This window comes from Budorcas taxicolor, chromosome 11 (genome assembly GCF_023091745.1).
Source record: "Budorcas taxicolor isolate Tak-1 chromosome 11, Takin1.1, whole genome shotgun sequence".
NCBI lineage: Eukaryota > Metazoa > Chordata > Mammalia > Artiodactyla > Bovidae > Budorcas > Budorcas taxicolor.
The window spans coordinates 62,611,145-62,630,120 of NC_068920.1; the positions used below are offsets into that span (position 1 = coordinate 62,611,145).

General features: G+C 48.5%; 1 protein-coding gene across 1 annotated transcript in view; it reads left to right on the top strand.

Moving 5' to 3' along the window:
• The first annotated feature begins 1,958 nt into the window (after positions 1 to 1,958).
• CNNM3 (cyclin and CBS domain divalent metal cation transport mediator 3) overlaps positions 1,959 to 18,976 on the top strand; it is a 32,286-nt gene continuing 15,268 nt past the window's right edge. Inside the window, exon 1 of the mRNA XM_052648224.1 lies at positions 1,959 to 3,315. Within this exon, the coding sequence (XP_052504184.1) occupies positions 1,959 to 3,315 (1,357 nt within the window). The remainder of the gene's footprint in view (positions 3,316 to 18,976) is intronic.

An 18,976-nucleotide genomic window follows, 5' to 3' on the forward strand; every position in this document is an offset into this window, starting at 1 on the left:
GTCGAGGAAAACTGGCTGGAGGAAGTGACGTATAGACTTGAGAGGAGGAAGAGTCAGTCAGGGGTCACACACATTAGTTATGGGTTTAAAACTCAAGAGTAAATATTTCGATAAAACATGGAAATGTCTTGAGCTGAATGGCCAGAAAGGAAAATCGCCCATGGGGGACCTGAAAGTCTGGTGACAAGTGTCTCCACCGATGCTGTGATAATGAACTAAAGAATGGTGCAGAGCCAAGGAAGACAGAAGCTGGCAAAGTGGTGTGGGACCTATGTTGTTCACAGAAAGTCATTCATGGGCAACTTTGTTTGCCCTGCAATGGATCCTTTGGGTCTCATGGTTTAAATCATCATTTGTGTTTTCCAAGTGTGATCTGATTGTTCTATCCAAAGGTTTCCCTGCCAAAATAAGTTACAAGGTTGTTTTCCAAGGGAGTCTGAGACCAGAGGAAAAGTAACTTGTCAGAGGTCAGAGCCTTGTGTAGATGTACTGGGCGTTTTTCCCACCTTGCCTCTGGAACTGTTCTTTGCTGGTTAACTTTTCAGGCATGTGGCTCATTTCAAGCTGTTGTCCATTCTGTGTCAGCATTTTTATCTGGACTTGGAGACAGACGTGTGAACCAAAGGGACTGAGTCTATTATTATTTTTTCAAAAGAGGCATGCCAGTCCGGTGGAAAGGGTCAAAGGTCATAATTGCTTCTGCTGGCAGCTTATTCTGGAATTTTTCACACAATACTTTTGTTGGTCACTCACCACAGGTTTACTCATTTTTGCACATTACCTTCCACACAAGTATATTTCACTTAATTGTGACCACAGTGCCTAAGCTTTTTAATAGTATTTTCATGACAACATATCTGTTTCTATACAGCCCTTGCAAAGACCATTTTAAATGACACGTATATGGATGCTCTTATCAGTCTACTTATGTTAGGAAAGTTGAAAATACATAAAAATGTAGAAAATACAAAAAAAACATTTTGTCGGGACACTTATAGAGAAGTCTTGTTAGCTTGTCTGTTTCCTTCCAACCAGGTAAAGTTCACATATAACAGGTTGAGGAACATTCCATACTGTCAAGGACCATACAGTCTTCTAAAACAACGATCCGGGGAGGATCCTCTTGAATAGTTCCTGTTGGTCGTTAGGAATTACTTTCCCAAGGATGCTCTCCTAGAAGTGAAGTGACCAGATACAGTAATTTCTGACAGAGATGCCAACTCCTAGTGTTGCTGGGATGGCGACAGGATATTAGGCTGGTCGCTTTGGAACCTATCATCTGTGCCCGAGTAGTGTTCACTTTTCTCTGGTAAAGTGTATTAATAATGAAGTAGCTGCGAGGATCCAATGAGGCGGTGATTTCGTGTGTTTACGTCCTTCGTTCTCTCTGGCAGGGGTGCAAGTTCATCTAAGGAGGGACTGAGTGTGTGTCACGTCCCAGACCCATAGCAGAGTCGCGCGCGATCAAGGAATACTTTCAATAAGCTTTAGCTTCCGACGCCCAGTCGTCGGTTCTTTTAGCACTCTTCGAGGTTTGGGTCGTCGGTTTCTGAGGAAACGGACCATCTCCCTTCGTTAAATTCTCTATCTGCAATTTCAGGAGCGCCACTGCTCTCGGCGGCCCAAGTGCCGAGCCAGGGACTTCCCAGAGTACAGGCCTGGCCTCCCGGCGCTGGGGACGGCCGAAGGGAACTAGACCCCCGCGGAGAGCGGGCCAGCTCGCCGCCCGGCGTCCTCCGGGTTCCGCGGCCCAGGCCCACAGGGCCCAGAGCCCCACGCCCCCGGCCCGCCCCGGGATCGCGCCGCCGCTTGTTTACTCCCCGGCGCAGCCTAGTCCGACCCTGGGGCCCGCCCCCGCCCGCCGCCTATTGGCTGAAGAGGCTCCAGGGCTGGCGACGATTGGCCCGGCGGAGGCGGAGAGGTAGGCTGCGCGGGAGGCCGAGAGGGGGCAGCAGGCGATGGCGGCGGCGGCGGCGGCGGGTCGGCTAGGCTGGTTGCTCGCCGCGCTCTGCCTGGGCAACGCCGCCGGAGAAGCGGCGCCGGGCCCGCGAGTGCTGGGCGTCTGTCTAGAGGAGGACGGAGCGGCGGGCGCGGGGTGGGCGCACGAAGGGGAGGTGCGGGCCGCGCCGGAGGCCACCTTCCGCTTGCGCCTCTTCGGCTCGGGCTTCTCCAACAGCTCCTGGTCCTGGGTGGCTCCTGAGGGGGCGGGTTGCCCCGAGGGCGGGCCGGCCGCAGCGCCCGACGAAGCTGCGGCTCCCGCGGGCGAGTGGCGTGCGTTGCTGCGCCTGCGCGCCGAGGCCGCGCGCCCGCACTCTGTGCGGCTGGCGGTGCGCGGGGAGCCGGGGGGTTCGGCGGCCGAAGAGGCGGCAGCCCTCACGGGCGAGTGGCGCGCGCTGCTGCGCCTGCGCGCCGAGGCCGCGCGCCCGCATTCGGCGCTGCTGGCCGTGCGTGTGGAGCCGGGCGGCTCGGCAGCCGAGGAGGAGGCGCCGCCCTGGGCTCTGGGCCTGGGGGCGGCGGGGCTGTTGGCGCTGGCGGCCTTGGCGCGGGGCCTGCAGCTGAGCGCACTGGCGCTGGCGCCCGCCGAGGTGCAGGTGCTGCGCGAGAGCGGCTCGGAGGCGGAGCGTGCGGCGGCGCGGCGCCTGGAGCCCGCACGGCGCTGGGCGGGCTGCGCCCTGGGCGCGCTGCTGCTGCTGGCCAGCCTGGCGCAGGCGGCGCTGGCCGTTCTGCTGTACCGCGCGGCCGGCCAGCGCGCCGTGCCTGCCGTGCTAGGCAGCGCGGGGCTCGTGTTCCTGGTGGGCGAGGTGGTGCCGGCCGCCGTGAGCGGGCGCTGGACGTTGGCACTGGCGCCGCGCGCGCTGATCCTCAGCCGCTTGGCGGTGCTGCTCACCCTGCCCGTAGCGCTGCCGGTGGGCCAGCTGCTGGAGCTGGCGGCGCGGCCAGGGAGGCTGCGCGAGCGCGTGCTGGAGCTGGCGCGCGGCGGCGGCGACCCCTACAGCGATCTCAGCAAGGGCGTGCTGCCCTGCCGGACAGTGGAGGACGTGCTCACGCCCCTCGAGGACTGCTTCATGCTAGAGGCCAGCACCGTGCTGGACTTCGGCGTCCTGGCCAGCATCATGCAGAGCGGCCACACGCGCATCCCCGTTTACGAGGACGAGCGCTCCAACATCGTGGACATGCTCTACCTCAAGGACTTAGCTTTCGTGGACCCCGAAGACTGCACGCCGCTCAGCACCATCACCCGCTTCTACAGTCACCCACTCCACTTCGTCTTCAACGACACCAAGCTGGACGCCGTCCTGGAGGAGTTCAAGCGAGGTAACTGTTGGTGAATCGCGGAGGGGACGCGAATGTCAGCTCTCTCTCCCCAGAGAAAGAGTGAGGTTTAGGGAAGCCTTGGGGAAAGGTCCCAACCCGGTGGACGACAGGGAGGCCTCTGAGCGCGCTTTTAGTGAAGTTGATGGTTTGTTAGCTCTGAATGATCTTGCAAAATACCATTTAAAGTCTTTGGTTCCGAAAATGATAATACTATGGACAACAAAAAGCTTTTCCGGGCAGGCCCCCAGTTTGGGGAGATATGTGTACTTGAGTCTAACTCTCGAGCTTTTTACCGGGTCATTTTTATGGGCTTGGGCTTTGTGGCAGGTTCGGACTCTTGGATAGAAACTGAAAGAACGTAGAGTATGCGGTCTAGATACCTGGACGCTGTTGTTTGCGCATATGTAATACCAAACTAGCTGAACCTGTGATGTTTCCAAGGCGTCCTTGTTAAGGTCAGTGATGGGCTGTTGCCTTCCTGGTTACAGAAAAGGGTATGATTGATCATTACTTCCTGCAAGGTGAAAGAAACTTCCACTTTGATTTCACCAGAAGCAACTTGATGGAGGCCAGACAGTCTCCCCTTCCTTTAAAAACAAACAATAAAACAAAACCCAAGTAAGGGCTCAAGTCCTCTTAACTCCACATTTTTGTCCTCTCCTTTGACCTGGGTTCAGGTGAAAACTGAGACCCTCCCATTGTGAAGGTTCGGGTTCTCCTGCAGTCTCCCTCTTGGTGATTGGGCTTGAGGTCCTCCCCAGAGCTTGGTCATGCTTCTCACACCTGAACTTCCGGAAGGACACTTCTGGACTCTGAATGAGCTTGACCATAAAGACTGCATAATTGAGGCCGAGAAGTGAGCAAGGCCCCCTCATAATGACTTCCTGATAGCTGTGAAGTCTCCAGGTCCCAGGATCCCATAGGAGGTTCCCTGTGAGCCCCTGGACTGTCAGGGCAGGGAGGCAAAGCTCTGCCGTAGTGACCATTAGTACTGCTGCATGCCAGCCACTAGTGGGCACCCTCCTGCACCATCTCCTTAGTTTTAAAGAATTAGGCAGTTACTGTTAATTACTGTTTCTCAGGATTGGGTGGGAGACTTTGATGGGCAGCTCTGGCTGCTGCACTGGAGAATCTCTGGGTGCTTCTGCTTGTTTCCTCAGAATGTAGCCATGCAGCCCTGCTCTGCAGGAGAGGAGCCCGGGATCCGGGCAGGCAGAGCCTCCTAGGAGCAAGTGTTCCATCTCCGAGTAATACGGTATTTCTGAGGCAGTGGTGGTTCTCGTGGCTGTGTGGCCAGCCGGGCTGGCCCTGGAGTCAGCAGGGGAGGGTACCATCCTGCCCCTGCCATCTTTCAGCTTGAGGCCAGGCTTGACCACCAGGGCAGTAGCTGCAGGCAGAGCATAGCACCCTGTTTAAGTGGTTTCCACAGATCACTGACTGGTGTGGAGACCAGAGTAGGGGGGTCCCCGTGGTTGGGGGGCCCAGTGAGAGGTGATGGTAGCCTGAACAACGGTGCTCAGTGAGCGTAGAAAGGAACACCCAAGAGGGCATTGGAAGGTGAGCTTAGGATTTTATGGTTTGCTGAGGGGCTGTGGGAGAAGGCAATGGCAACCCACTCCAGTACTCTTGCCTGGCAGATCCCATGGACGGAGGAGCCTGGTAGGCTGCAGTTCATGGAGTCAATAGGAGTCGGACACGACTGAGCGACTTCACTTTCACTTTTCACTTTCATGCATTGGAGAAGGAAATGGCAACCCACTCCAGTGTTCTTGCCTGGAGAATCCGAGGGACGGGGGAGCCTGGTGGGCTGCCGTCTGTGGGGTCGCACAGAATCAGACACGACTGAAGCGACTTAGCAGCAGCAGCAGAGGGGCTGTGAGGCAGGAGGAGGAGCTGAGGATGAATGTGGGTTTGGCTTGGTGGTGGCCTTGCCTTTCCCTGAGGCTGAGCACACGCAGGGAAGAGAGGGCTTGGGGGTTGGGGTTGGGGCTGGGGCTGGGGCAGGCAGACGAGTTTGTTGTGAACATTGGAATTTGTGTGCAGTGGCCTGAGACGTGGGTTGCTAGGAGCAGCCCATGTACAGTGAAGCACAAGTGAAAGTCTCGAGCAAGAGGGAAGGATCTGGATGTCGGTGGGGAGGTGGTCCTGGGGAGTGATCCTGGAAGCCGAAAGAGAGGCCCTAGCAGGGCAGGGGTAGATGGGCAGTGAGGACAGATGCTGAGGAGAGCCAGGTCCCTGGAATGTCCTGGAAGCTGAGGGAAGGAGAGTGATCAGCGGAGGAGGCTTGCATCATGTCCTTTGGATCCAACAGCCAGGATACCCTTGACCTTGCAAGAGCAGTTGTGGCATGGCGTGGGGAAACTGGGGTGGGGGCCAGCAGTGAAGGAGACTAGAGAGCGGGGGCTCGGAGAGGCCCAGCAGGGCGGGAGGCCTTCTGCTCTGGTGGTGTTTCCCCGCCTTTGTTAGCTTTTTAAAAATTTTTAATTAGAGGAAAATTGTTTTACAATATTGTGTTGGTTTCTGCTGTACAGTAACTCCAACCAGCTATAATTTTACATATGTCCCCTTCCTCTGCTGTTTTTATTTCTTTATTTAATTTGGCTGTGTGGCATGTGGGATCTTGGTTCCCTGACCAGGGACCGAACTGTAGCCCCTGCGGCCAGAAGCGTGGATCTTGGTTAACCAGTGGACCACCAGGAACGCCCTGCTCTTTGGTTCTGATGTGTGGGAGTCCCGTGGGCTTAGGGCTAAATGTTGGTAGAAAGTTGCTGGTAGGGAGGGACAGCCACAGTGCGGGCTGCTCTTCTTCTGGGCTGGTGGCCTTGGGGCAGCTCTGGAGAGCCCCCTTCTAGAAGGTAGTGCAGGGGTGCAGTGTGGAGGTTGAATGGAGGACTCTTTGGTCCCCTTGACCTCCTGATTCCTGTGGAGGGTGAGGGCCGTTCTCTGAGCAGGATAGCCTTATCTTTCCTGTGTCACCTGAACTCTCTGCTTCTCCTGTGCCGTGCAGTCCTTTGGCAGCTACCTTTATGTTTCCTCACAAAGTCCTCATTGACCCAGCCCTCCTCTTCATTCCTCTGCTCATGAACATAGAGCGTATTGTAGCCTCCGTGGTGCACAAGGTTTTAGAAATCAGTCCCCTTGTCTCTCTGCCAAGTGTATGAGGCAGGGGTCCCTCTGAATTCCCTGAGGCAAAAGGCCCTGGCATCTTGGCAGTACCATTTCAGGCCCCATTCCTTTCTCTCTTTCAGATTGTGGTTTGTTCTGGAACGTTAGAGTCTGGAAGAGGCCCCTTCCCTGGTGAGGTGCCCCTCAGTCAGTGTGCAGACCCGAGGTGACAGCTGATTGTTTTGTGCACACATTGCCAGGAGGAGTGTAGACTTCTGGAGGTGTAGTTCAGTTCGGTTCAGTCCCTCAGTCGTGTCCGACTCTCTGCGACCCCATGGACTGCAGCACGCCAGGCCTCCCTGTCCATCGCCAACTCCCAGAGCTTACTCAAACTCATGTCTATTGAGTCGGTGATGCCATCCAACCGTCTCATCCTCTGTCGTCCCCTTCTCTTCCTGCCTTCAGTCTTTCCCAGCATCAGGGTCTTTTCCAGTGAGTCAGCTCTTCACATCAGGTGGCCAAAGTATTGGAGCTCCAGCATCAGTCCTTCCAATGAATATTCAGGACTGTTCTCCTTTAGAGTTGATTGGTTTGATCTCCTTGCAGTCCAAGGGACTCTCAGGAGTCTTCTCCAATGCCACAGTTAAAAGTATCAATTTTTCAGCTCTCAACTTTCTTTCTTTTTTTAAAAATTTATTTATTTTAATTGGAGGCTAGTTACTTTACATTATTGTAGTGGTTTTTGCCATACACTGACATGAATCTGCCATGGGTGTACATATGTTCCCCATCCTGAACCCCCTTTCCACCTCCCTCCCCATCCCATCCCTCAGGGTCATCCCAGTGCACCAGCCCTGAGCACCCTGTCTCATGCATCGAACCTGGACTGGTGATCTGTTTCACATATGGTAATCTACATGTTTCAATGCTATTTTCTCAAATCATCCTACCCTCGCCTTCTCCCGCAGAGTCCAAAAGACTGTTCTATACATCTCTGTCCCTTTTGCTGTCTCATATATAAGGTCATTGTTACCATCTTTCTAAATTCCATATATATGTGTTAGTATACTGTATTGGTGTTTTTCTTTCTGGCTTACTTCACCCTGTATAATCGGCTCCAGTTTCATCTACCTCATTAGAACTGATTCAAATGTATTCTTTTTAATGGCTGAGTAATATTCCATTGTGTACCACAGCTTTCTTATCCATTCGTCTGCTGATGGATATCTAGGTTGCTTTGATGTCCCAGCTATTGTAAACAGTGCTACAATGAACGTTGGGGTACATGTGTCTCTTTCAATTCTGGTTTCCTTGGTGTGTATGCCCAACAGTGGGATTGTTGGGTGATATGGCAGTTCTATTTCCAGTTTTTTAAGGAATCTCCACACTGTTCTCCATAGTGGCTGTACTAGTGTGCATTCCCACCAACAGTGTAAGAGGGCTCCCTTTTCTCCACACTCTCTCCAGCATTTATTGCTTGTAGACTGTTTGATAGCAGCCATTCTGACTGGCGTGAAATGGTACCTCATTGTGGTTTTGATTTGCATTTCTCTGATAGTGAGTGATGTTCAGCCTCTTTTCATGTGTTTGCTAGCCATTTGTATGTCTTCTTTGGAGAAATGTCTGTTTAGTTCTTTGGCCCATTTTTTGATTGGGTCGTTTATTTTTCTGGAATTGAGCTGCTGGAGCTGCTTGTATATTTTTGAGATTAATTCTTTGTCAGTTGCTTCATTTGCTATTATTTTCTCCCATTCTGAAGGCTGTCTTTTCACCTTGCTTATGGTTTCCTTCATTGTGCAAAAGCTTTTAATTTTAATTAGGTCCCATTTGTTTATTTTTGCTTTTATTTCCATTACTCTGGTAGGTGGGCCATAGAGGATCCTGCTGTGATTTATGTCAGAGAGTGTTTTGCCTATGTTCTCCTCTAGGAGTTTTATAGTTTCTGGTCTTACGTTTAGATCTTTAATCCATTTTGAGTTTATTTTTGTGTATGGTGTTAGAAAGTGTTCTAGTTTCATTATTTTACAAGTGCTTGACCAGTTTTCCCAGCACCACTCGTTAAAGAGATTGTCTTTTCTCCATTGTATATTCTTGCCTCCTTTGTCGAAGATAAGTTGTCAGTAGGTGTGTGGATTTATCTCTGGGCTTTCTATTTTGTTCCATTGATCTATATTTCTGTCTTTGTGCCAGTACCATACTGTTTCGATGACTGTAGCTTTGTAGTAGAGCCTGAAGCCAGGCAGGTTGATTCCTCCAGTTCCATTCTTCTTTCTCAAGATGGCTTTGGCTATTCAAGTTTTACTGTATTTCCATACAAATTGTGAAATTATTTGTTCTAGTTCTCTGAAAAATACCATTGGTAGCTTGATAGGGATTGCACTGAATCTATATATTGGTTTGGGTAGAATGAATACTCATTTTCACTGTATTGATTCTTCCCATCCATGAACATGGTATATTTCTCCATCTATTTGTGTCCTCTTTGATTTCTTTCATCAGTGTTTTTTAGTTTTCTATATATAGGTCTTTAGTTTCTTTAGGTAGATTTATTCCTAAGTGTTTTATTCTTTTCGTTGCAATGGTGAATGGAATTGTTCCCTTAATTTCTCTTTCTGTTTTCTCATTGTTAGTGTATAGGAATGCAAGGGATTTTTGTGTGTTAATTTTATATCCTGCAACTTTACTATATTCATTGATTAGCTCTAGTAATTTTCTGGTGGAGTCTTTAGGGTTTTCTACGTAGAGGAGCATGTCATCTGCATTGAGAGCTTTACTTCTTTTCCAATCTGGATTCCTTTTATTTCTTTTTCTGCTCTGATTGCTGTGGCCAAAACTTCCAAAACTATGTTGAATAGTAGCGGTGAGAGTGGGCACCTTTGTCTTGTTCCTGATTTTAGGGGAAATGCTTTCAATTTTTCACCATTGAGGATTATGTTTGCTGTGGGTTTGTCATATATAGCTTTTATTATGTTGAGATATGTTCCTTCTATTCCTGCTTTCTGGAGGGTTTTTATTATAAATGGATGTTGAATTTTGTCTAAGGCTTTCTCTGCATCTGTTCAGATAATCATGGTTTTTATCTTTCAATTTGTTAACGTAGTGTATTACATTGATTGATTTGTGGATATTAAAGAATCCTTGCATTCCTGGGATAAAACCCACTTGGTCATGATGTATGATGTTTTTAATATGTTGTTGGATTCTGTTTGCTAGGATTTTGTTAAGGATTTTTGTATCTATGTTCATCAGTGATATTGGCCTGTAGTTTTCTTTTTTGTGGCATCTGTCAGGTTTTGGTATTAGAGTGATGGTGGCCTCATAGAATGAGTTTGGAAGTTTACCTCCCTCTGCAGTTTTCTGGAAGAGTTTGAGTAGGATAGGTGTTAGCTCTTCTCTAAATTTTTGGTAGAATTCGGCTGTGAAGCCTTCTGGTCCTGGGCTTTTGTTTGCTGGAAGATTTCTGATTAAAGTTTCGATTTCTGTGCTTGTGATGGGTCTGTTTAGATTTTCTGTTTCTTCCTGGTTCCGTTTTGGAAAGTTATATTTTTCTAAGAATTTGTCCATTTCTTCCAAGTTGTCCATTTTATTGGCTACAGTTGCTGATAGTAGTCTCTTATGATCCTTTGTATTTCTGTGTTGTCTGTTGTGATTTCTCCATTTTCATATCTAATTTTGTTGACTTGATTCTTCTCCCTTTGTTTCTTGATGAGTCTGGCTAATGGTTTGTCTTTTTTATTTATCTTCTCAAAGAACCAGCTTTTAGCTTTGTTGATTTTTGCTATGGTCTCTTTTATTTCTTTTGCATTTATTTCTGCCCTAATGTTTATGATTTCTTTCCTTCTACTAACCCTGGGGTTCTTCATTTCGTCCTTTTCTAGTTGCTTTAGGTGTAGACTTAGGTTATTTATTTGACTTTTTTCTAGTTTCTTGAGGTAAGTTTGTATTGCCATGAACCTTCCCCTTAGCACTGCTGAGTCCCATAGGTTTTGGGTTGTTTTGTTTTCATTTTCATTCGTTTCTGTGCATATTTTGATTTCTTTTTTGATTTCTTCTGCGATTTGTTGATTATTCAGAAGCGTGTTGTTTAGCCTCCATACGTTTGTATCTTTAATAGCTTTTTTCCTGTAGTTGACATCTAATCTTACTGCATTGTGATCAGAAATGATGCTTGTAATTATTTCAAGTTTTTTGAATTTAGCAAGGCTAGATTTATGGTCCAGGATGTGATCTATCCTGGAGAAGGTTCTGTGTGCACTTGAGAAAAAATGTGAAATTCATTGCTTTGGGGTGAAATGTCCTATTGATATCAATTAGGTCTAACTGGTTCATTGTATCATTTAAAGTTTATGTTTCCTTGCTAATTTTCTGTTTAGTTGATATATCCATAGGTGTAAGTGGGGCATTAAAGTCTCCCACTATTATTGTGTGACTGTTTACTTCCCCTTTCGTACTTGTTAGTATTTGCCTTACATATTGTGGTGCTCCTGTGTTGGGTGGATATATATTTATAATTGTTCTATCTTCTTGGATTGACCCTTTGATCATTATGTAGTGTCCTTCTTTGTCCCTGTTCACAGCCTGTATTTCAGTCTGTTTTATCTGATATGAGTACTGCTGCTCCTGCTTGCTTTTGGCCTCCCTTTATTCCGTGAAGTATCTTCGCTTTCAGTCTATATGTATCCCTTGTTTTAAGGTGGGTCTCTTGTAGATAGCATATAGAGGGGTCTTGTTTTTGTATCCATTCAGCCAGTCTTTGTCTTTTGGTTGGGGCATTCAACCCATTTACATTTAAGGTGATTATTAATAAGTATGATCCCGTTGCCATTTACTTTGTTGTTTTGGGTTCAAGTTTATACACCTTTTCTGTGTTTCCTGTCTAGAGAAGATCCTTTAGTATTTGCTGGAGAGCTGGTTTGGTGGTGCTGAATTCTCAGCTTTTGCTTTTATGTAAAGCTTTTGATTTCTCCTTCATATTTGAATGAGATCCTTGCTGGGTATAGTATCTGGGCTGTAGGTTATTTTCTTTCATCACTTTAAGTGTGTCCTGCCATTTCCTTCTGGCTTGAAGAGTTTCTCTTGAAAGGTCAGCTGTTATCCTTATGGGAATCCCCTTGTGTGTTATTTGTTGTTTTTCCCTTGCTGCTTTTAATATCTGTTCTTTGTGTTTGATCTTTATTAATTTGATTAATATGTGTTTGGGGTGTTTTGCCTTGCGTTTATCCTGTTTGGGACTCTCTGAGTTTCTTGGACTTGGGTAGCTATTTCCTTCCCCATTTTAGGGAAGTTTTCAGCTATTATCACCTCAAGTATTTTCTCATGGCCTTTCTTTTTGTTTTCTTCTTCTGGGACTCCTATGATTCGAATGTTGGGGCTTTTGACATTGTCCCAGAGGTCTCTGAGGTTGTCCTCATTTCTTTTAATTCTTTTTTCCTCTCTCTTTATTTCCACCATTCTATCTTCCACCTCACTTATCCTATCTCCTGCCTCAGTTATTCTACTGTTGGTTCCCTCCAGAGTTTTTTTTTTTTTTAATCTCATTTATTGCATTATTCATTATTGATGAACTCTTTTTTATTTCTTCTAGGTCCTTGTTAAACTTTTCTTGCATCTTCTCAATCCTTGTCTCCAGGCTGTTTATCTGTAACTCCATTCTGTTTTCAAGATTTTGGATCATTTTCACTATCATTATTCTGAATTCTTTTCCAGGTAGACTCCCTATCTGCTCCTCTTTTGTTTGGTTTGGTGGGCATTTATCATGTTCCTTTACCTGCTGAGTATTTCTCTGCCTTTTCATCTTGTTTAGGTTGCTGTGTTTGGGGTGGCCTTTCTGTATTCTGGCAGTTTGTGGTTCCTCTTTATTGTGGAGGTTCCTCCCTGTGGGTGGGGTTGGACGAGTGGCTTGTCAAGGTTTCCTGGTTAGGGATGCTTGTGTCCCTGTTCCGGTGGGTGGAGCTGGATCTCTTCTCTCTGGAGTGCAATGAAGTGTCCAGTAGTGAGTTTTGAGATGTCTGTGGGTTTGGTGTGACTTTGGGAAGCCTGTATATTAAAGCTCAGGGCTATGTTCCTACATTGCTGGAGAATTTGCATGGTATATCTTGCTCTGGAACTTGTTGGCTCTTGGGTGGAGCTTGCTGTCAGTGTAGGTATGGAGGCTTTTGGATGAGCTCTTATTGATTAATGTTCCCTGGAGTCAGGAGTTCTCTGGTGTTCTCAGGGTTTGGACTTAAGCCTCCTGCCTCTGGTTTTCAGTCTTATTCTTACAGTAGCCTCAAGACTTCTGCATCTGTATAGCACCAATGATAAAACATCTAGGTTAGTGGAGAAAAGATTCTCCACAGTGAGTGACCCCCAGAAAGGTTCGCTGAGTTACATGGAGAAGAGGAGAGAGAGAAGGAGATAGAGGTGACCAGGAGGAGAAGAGGGGGACTCAAAAGGGGAGAGAGCAAGCTAGCCAGTAATCAAATCCCTATGTGCTCTACACAGTCTGGACCGCTCAGAGATGTTCACGGAGTTACACAGAGAAGAGAAGGGGGAGGAAGGAGACAGAGGTGGCCAGGAGGATAAAGGGGGGAATCAAAAGGAGAGAGACAGATCCAACCAGTAATCAGTTCCCTGTGTTCTCCACAGCCCGGAACACACACAGAGATTCACAGAGTTGGGTAGAGGAGATAGAGGCGACCTGGTGAGAAAAAGGAGAGTCATAAGGGGGAGAGGGCAGTCAAGCCAGTAATCTCGCTCCCAAGTAAAAATGGGTACTGAAGATTGGATTCTTAAAGGTACAAAATTGATAACAAATACCAAAAAGCAAAGATTAAAAATCTAGAGTAGAAGTTAGATTCTCAAAAATACAATATTAAAAACAAAACAAAATCACAAAATTATAAAAATATATATAAAATTTGCTTTAAAAATAGGTGTTTTTTTTTTTGCAAGGTAATAGGTTACTCCTTGGAAGAAAAGTTATGAGCAACCTAGATAGCATATTAAAAAGCAGAGACATTACTTTGCTGACTAAGGTCCGTCTAGTCAAGGCTATGGTTTCTCCTGTGGTCATGTGTGGATGTGAGAGTTGGACTATGAAGAAGGCTGAGCGCCGAAGAATTGATGCTTTTGAACTGTGGTGTTGGAGAAGACTGTTGAGAGTCCCTTGGACTGCGAGGAGATCCAACCAGTCCATTCTGAAGGAGATCAGCCCTGGGATTTCTTTGGAAGGAACGATGCTAAAGCTGAAACTCCAGTACTTTGGCCACCTCATGCGAACAGTTGACTCATTGGAAAAGACTTTGATGCTGGGAAGGATTAGGGGCAGGAGAAGAAGGGGACGACAGAGGATGAGATGGCTGGATGGCATCACTGACTTGATGGACGTGAGTCTGAGTGAACTCCGGGAGTTGGTGATGGACAGGGAGGCCTGGCGTGCTGCAATTCATGGGGTCACCAAGAGTCGGACACGACTGAGCAACTGAACTGAATAGGTTACAAAAATGAAAATTAAAGGAGTAATAAAGGATTAAATGTTTTTTTTAATTTCAAAAAAGATAATAGTAAAAATATATCTTGAAATTTCTCTAAGCTGTTGTGGGCAGTGTGGGGTCAGTTCAGTTTCAGATAGTTCCTTGTTCCAGCTTATACTTCTCAAGGTCTGTAGGCCCCTTCCAGTGTAGTCGGTGCTAACTACAGGGTTTTAATCTGTGGCACCTGTCACTTCCAGAGCAGCTTCCCTCTGTTTATTTTGGCTTCTCTTGTTTGCACGTCTCTTCAGTGTCTAATTTCTGCCCTGACACAAGGGGGTGAAGGTGGTCACTTACTCAGGCTCACTTGTTCGGTTGTGTTGTGGGGAGGAAGGAACCCTGCAAACAAGTATCACTGGCGTGTGTGGGGAGTGCTCGCAGTGTCTGGGCCGCACTGGGTTTGCCCCCGCTCACGGCGTGTGTGCTTTCCCGGTCTCTACTGCTCAGGCTCCAGGTTGCTCTGCAGGGGAACTGTCTAAGGTGGGCCCTGGGTTACGTGCACGTTCCCAGGTCTGAGCCGCTCGGGTTCAGGTTCTCGGGTACTCCGCAAAGGCACAGACTCGGTTGGGCCTGCATTTTGTGCCCTTCCCAGGTCCCAGCCGCCCAGGCGCCCAGGTGCTTGAGGAGCACAGTCTCCCCAGGTGGGGCGGGGCGTCTTACGGCCCCCCCGCCGCCCCGTCCCAGCCGCTCGGTTTCTTGGGTGTGCCGTGTGTCTCCTCTGGGGAGCTGATCTCTGGCTGCGACCCTCCTGGCGGACGTCCACTGTCCAGGATCCCAGGAAGGAAGACTCGGCTAGCAACTGGGAGCCTGCGGCAGTTTGGTAGAGGATGCTGCCTCTGGGGCCGAGATTGCCCTTTTCCGGCTCTGGCTGCCACCCGCTTGCCTCCCTGCCTCTGGCGGGGGATGGGCCGGTCCCCAGACGGCTAGCTCTCCTCTGGTATTCGCTCAGTCCTTTGTTCTGTGAGCGGGCCTGGCAGTGCCCTAGGTTAGAGCTTTTCACGGGAAAGTTCTCTCTCTCTCTCTCTCTCTGGCTACCCCACAGTTTGGGTGGCATTCAGGAGGCCCAGTCCTTATCCTGAGCACTGCAGCACACGCTTCCTGGTTCAGCCCCCACTTGCTGGTGGTGGATGCCAGCGTCTGGCCAACTTCTCTGCTGGGAGTTGCCATTAGGCACGTCATCTGTGGGCTTGATTTATTCATTTATTTTTCCTCCCGGTTATGTTGCCCTCTGAGATTCCAAAACTCCCCAGTACATCAAGGCTATATCATGTCACCCTGCTTGTTTAATTCCTATGCAGAGTACATCAGGCAAAATGCCGGGCTGGATGAAGCACAAGCTGGAATCAAGACTGCTGGGAGAAATATCAATAATCTCAGATACACAGCTGACACCACCCTTATGGCAGAAAGCGAAGAGGAACTAAAGAGCCTCTTGATGAACGTGAAAGAGGAGAGTGAAAAAGTTGGCTTGAAACCCAGCATTCAAAAAACTAGGATCTGGGTGGTTATCTGGGGAGTGAGAGGGTTTCCTGGTGTTTGGAAACATCTCCCCTTTTACGACTCCCTCCCCGGGACGGGTCTCTGTCCCTACCTCTTTTGTCTCTCTTTTTATCTCTTATATTTTGTCCTACCTCCTTTTGAAGACAATGGGCTGCCTTTCTGGGTGCCTGGTGTCCTCTGCCAGCGTTCAGAAGTTGTTTTGTGGAATTTGCTCAGCGTTCAAATGATCTTTCGATGAATTTGTGGGGGAGAAAGTGGTCTCCCCATCCTATTCCTCCAGCATCTTAGGACTGCCCCTCTCAGCTTTCTTTATAGTCCAGCTCTCACATCCATACATGACTACTGGAAGAACCACAGCTTTGAGTAGACGGACCTTTGTTGGCAATGCTTTTGTCTCTGCTTTTTAATATGCTGTCTAGGTTGATCATAGCTTTTCTGCCAAGGAGCAAGAATCTTTTAATTTCATGGCTGCAGTCACCATCTGCAGTGATTTTGGAGCCCCAAAAAATAGTCTCTCACTGTTTCCATTATTTCCTCATCTATTTGCCATGTGATGGGGCCGAGTGCCATGATCTTCGTTTTCTGAATGTTGAGTTTCAAGCCAACTTTTTCACTCTCCTCTTTCACGTTCATCAAGAGGCTCTTTAGTTCCTCTTTGCTTTCTGCCATAAGGGTGGTATCAGCTGTGTATCTGAGATTATTGATATTTCTCCCAGCAGTCTTGATTCCAGCTTGTGCTTCATCCAGCCCGGCATTTTGCCTGATGTACTCTGCATAGGAATTAAACAAGCAGGGTGACATGATACAGCCTTGATGTACTCCTTTCCCGATTTGGAACCAGTCCATTGTTCCATGTCCAGTTCTAACGTGCTTCTTGACCTTCATACAGATTGTCAGGAAGCAGGTAAGGTGGTCTGATAGCCCCATCTCTTTTAAGAATTTTCCACAGTTTGTGGTGATCCACACAGTCAAAGGGAGACCCAGGTTCAATCCCTGGGTTGGGAAGACTCCTGGAAAAGGAAATGGCAAGCCACTCCAGTACTCTTGCCTGGAAAATCCCATAGACGGAGGAGCCTGGTAGGCTACAGTCCATGGGGTCGGAAAGAGTCGAACATGACTGAGTGACTTCACTTTTTACACAGTCAAAGGCTTTGGCGTAGTCAGTAAAGCAGAAGTAGATGTTTTTCTGGAATTCTCTTGCTTTTTCAATGATCCAATGGATGCTGGCAATTTGATCTCTGGTTCTTCTGCCTTTTCTGAATCTAGCTTGAACATCTGGAAGTTCACGGTTCACATATTGTTGAAGCCTGGCTTGGAGAATTTTGAGCCTCACTTTGCTAGCGTGTGAGATGTGTCCAATTGTTTGGCAGGTTGAACATTCTTTGGCATTGCGTTTCTTTGGGATTGGAATGAAAACTGACCTTTTCCAGTCCTGTGGCCACTGCTGAGTTTTCCAAATTTGCTGGCATACTGAGTGCAGCACTTTCACAGCATCGTCTTCTGAAATAACTGGAATTCCATCACCTCCACTGGCTTTGTTCACAGTGATGCTTCCTGAGGCCCACTTGACTGCACCACAGGGTGTCTGGCTCCAGGTGAGTGAGCACATCGTGGCTATCTGGGTCATGGAGACCTTCTTCTGTGCCGCTCTTGTGTGTATTCTTGCCCCTCCTCTCACTGTCTTCAGCTCCTGTCAGCGGCAGACGGTGTAGTAAGTAGCACGCATCTTCGGTAAGGCCACGAACGCCTGCTCTCCTTGTCAAGCCTCCGCGACCTCAAGGCCATTCAGCCAAAGGAGGAGTTAAAAGAGGGGAGCTTTCCGGAGTCCATTTCAGAGTCACTGAGTTCTGGTTCATTGTTTAGCAGAAACCAAAGGGTTGTCCCAACTCTGAAAACAGTTAGACCTGCTCAGACATCTGTGAGGGATGATCACACAGTGCTTTTCTCATAGGATACATTCAAACAGTTAAAAAGAAAACTGAAGTGAGAAGACAGGAATTTCAACTCCAACTGCAGTTTTAGGAATGTTCTAGAAATTAGGTCCTCTAGCATCCATGTTGGAGAAGGCAGTGGCACCCCACTCCAGTACTCTTGCCTGGAAAATCCCATGGATGGAGGAGCCTGGAAGGCTGCAGTCCATGGGGTCGCTAACAGTCGGACACGACTGAGCAACTTCACTTTCACTTTTCACTTTCATGCGTCGGAGAAGGAAATGGCAGCCCACTCCAGTGTTCTTGTCTGGAGAATCCCAGGGACGGGGAAGCCTGGTGGGCTGCCATCTATGGGGTCGCACAGAGTCGGACATGACTGAAGCGACTTAGCAGCAGCATCCGTGTCATTGGTGAGTGTTCTCAAGCCTGCTAACTAAAATGAGAGCGTGAGCGCTTCCCCAGCTTCCTGGTGGTGGTGGCAGGTGTGCAGGGAGAGCCCAAGGCCTCTGTCTTGGGGTATGTATCAGTGTTTGTAGTCAGCCAGCAGAGCCCCGTGTCTTGTGAGCATTTTACCCAGTCAGATGAGAAACTTGAGTCTCTCCAGCTGCTCTTTCTCCTGGTTGCCTTCTGGACCCCTCAAACGTTCTGTCTTAAGGTTAAGTCACACAGCCAGTGTTTGAGGGATCTTCTTTCTTCTGTTCATTATTGAATCATCTCCTCACTGAGAACCTTGAGCCTTTTTTATAGAAGTTTGACAGCATGGGAGGACTTTGTCATTTCTGCAGGTAAACTGCCAAAGGGACTGGCTTCCTGGAAGGAAGGGGGTCCTCTCTGCTCCCAGGTGGCCATCTCGAACCTGAGCTTTGGTTCTCAAAATCCAAAAAGACTGTTGACCAATATTCTGTGTTGAGGCTCAGCCTTCCTCATGTGGCCTGATGGATTTATATTCTGTGGTTGTCTCTCCGGGGCCCTCGTAGCGATGCTGCCTGCCCACTGGTGTCAGCCATTCCCAGCTCAAATATCACGGGCTGGGAAATGCCTACAAGTTCTTCATTTGGTGTCTATCAGCAGGAATTGGGCGGGCAGTTCCCCAGGCATCCCTCACCCGTTCCTCATGGGAAGAGGGGAGACAACTTAATGTGGACCTTTCCACCTTTAATTGTTGTCCCAGGATGGTGGAGCCCCCTGAGGAAGGCTGCTTGCACCTCTCCAGCTGGGCCCTGTGCTGAGGACGATGCCTCGGTGCCATGCCTGTCACCCGAAGGGAATGAGGCTCCTGAGGTCCAGTCTGTTCTCTTCAGTGAAAGTCACTTGTGCAGGGCGTTAGGAGAGTGGACCCAGAGCCAGCTGTCTGGGTGCCAGATTGTGGGGGGTGGTCACTGACTCTCTTGGCCTCAGTTTTCTCTGTAAACCGTAAAATGCAAATAAAAAATATTATGTGCCTCGTAGAGTTTGTTGCCAGAGGTTTGGTAGGTGGATCAGTGAGTAAAGCACCTGGTGGCTGACACACAGCAGGCAAGCGCACGGTACCCGCGCGCCCTGGCTCCGGACCACCATGGCAAAGTGAGGCCTGCAAACTGTTTGGTTTCTCAGTGCCAATAAAAGCTACGTTTA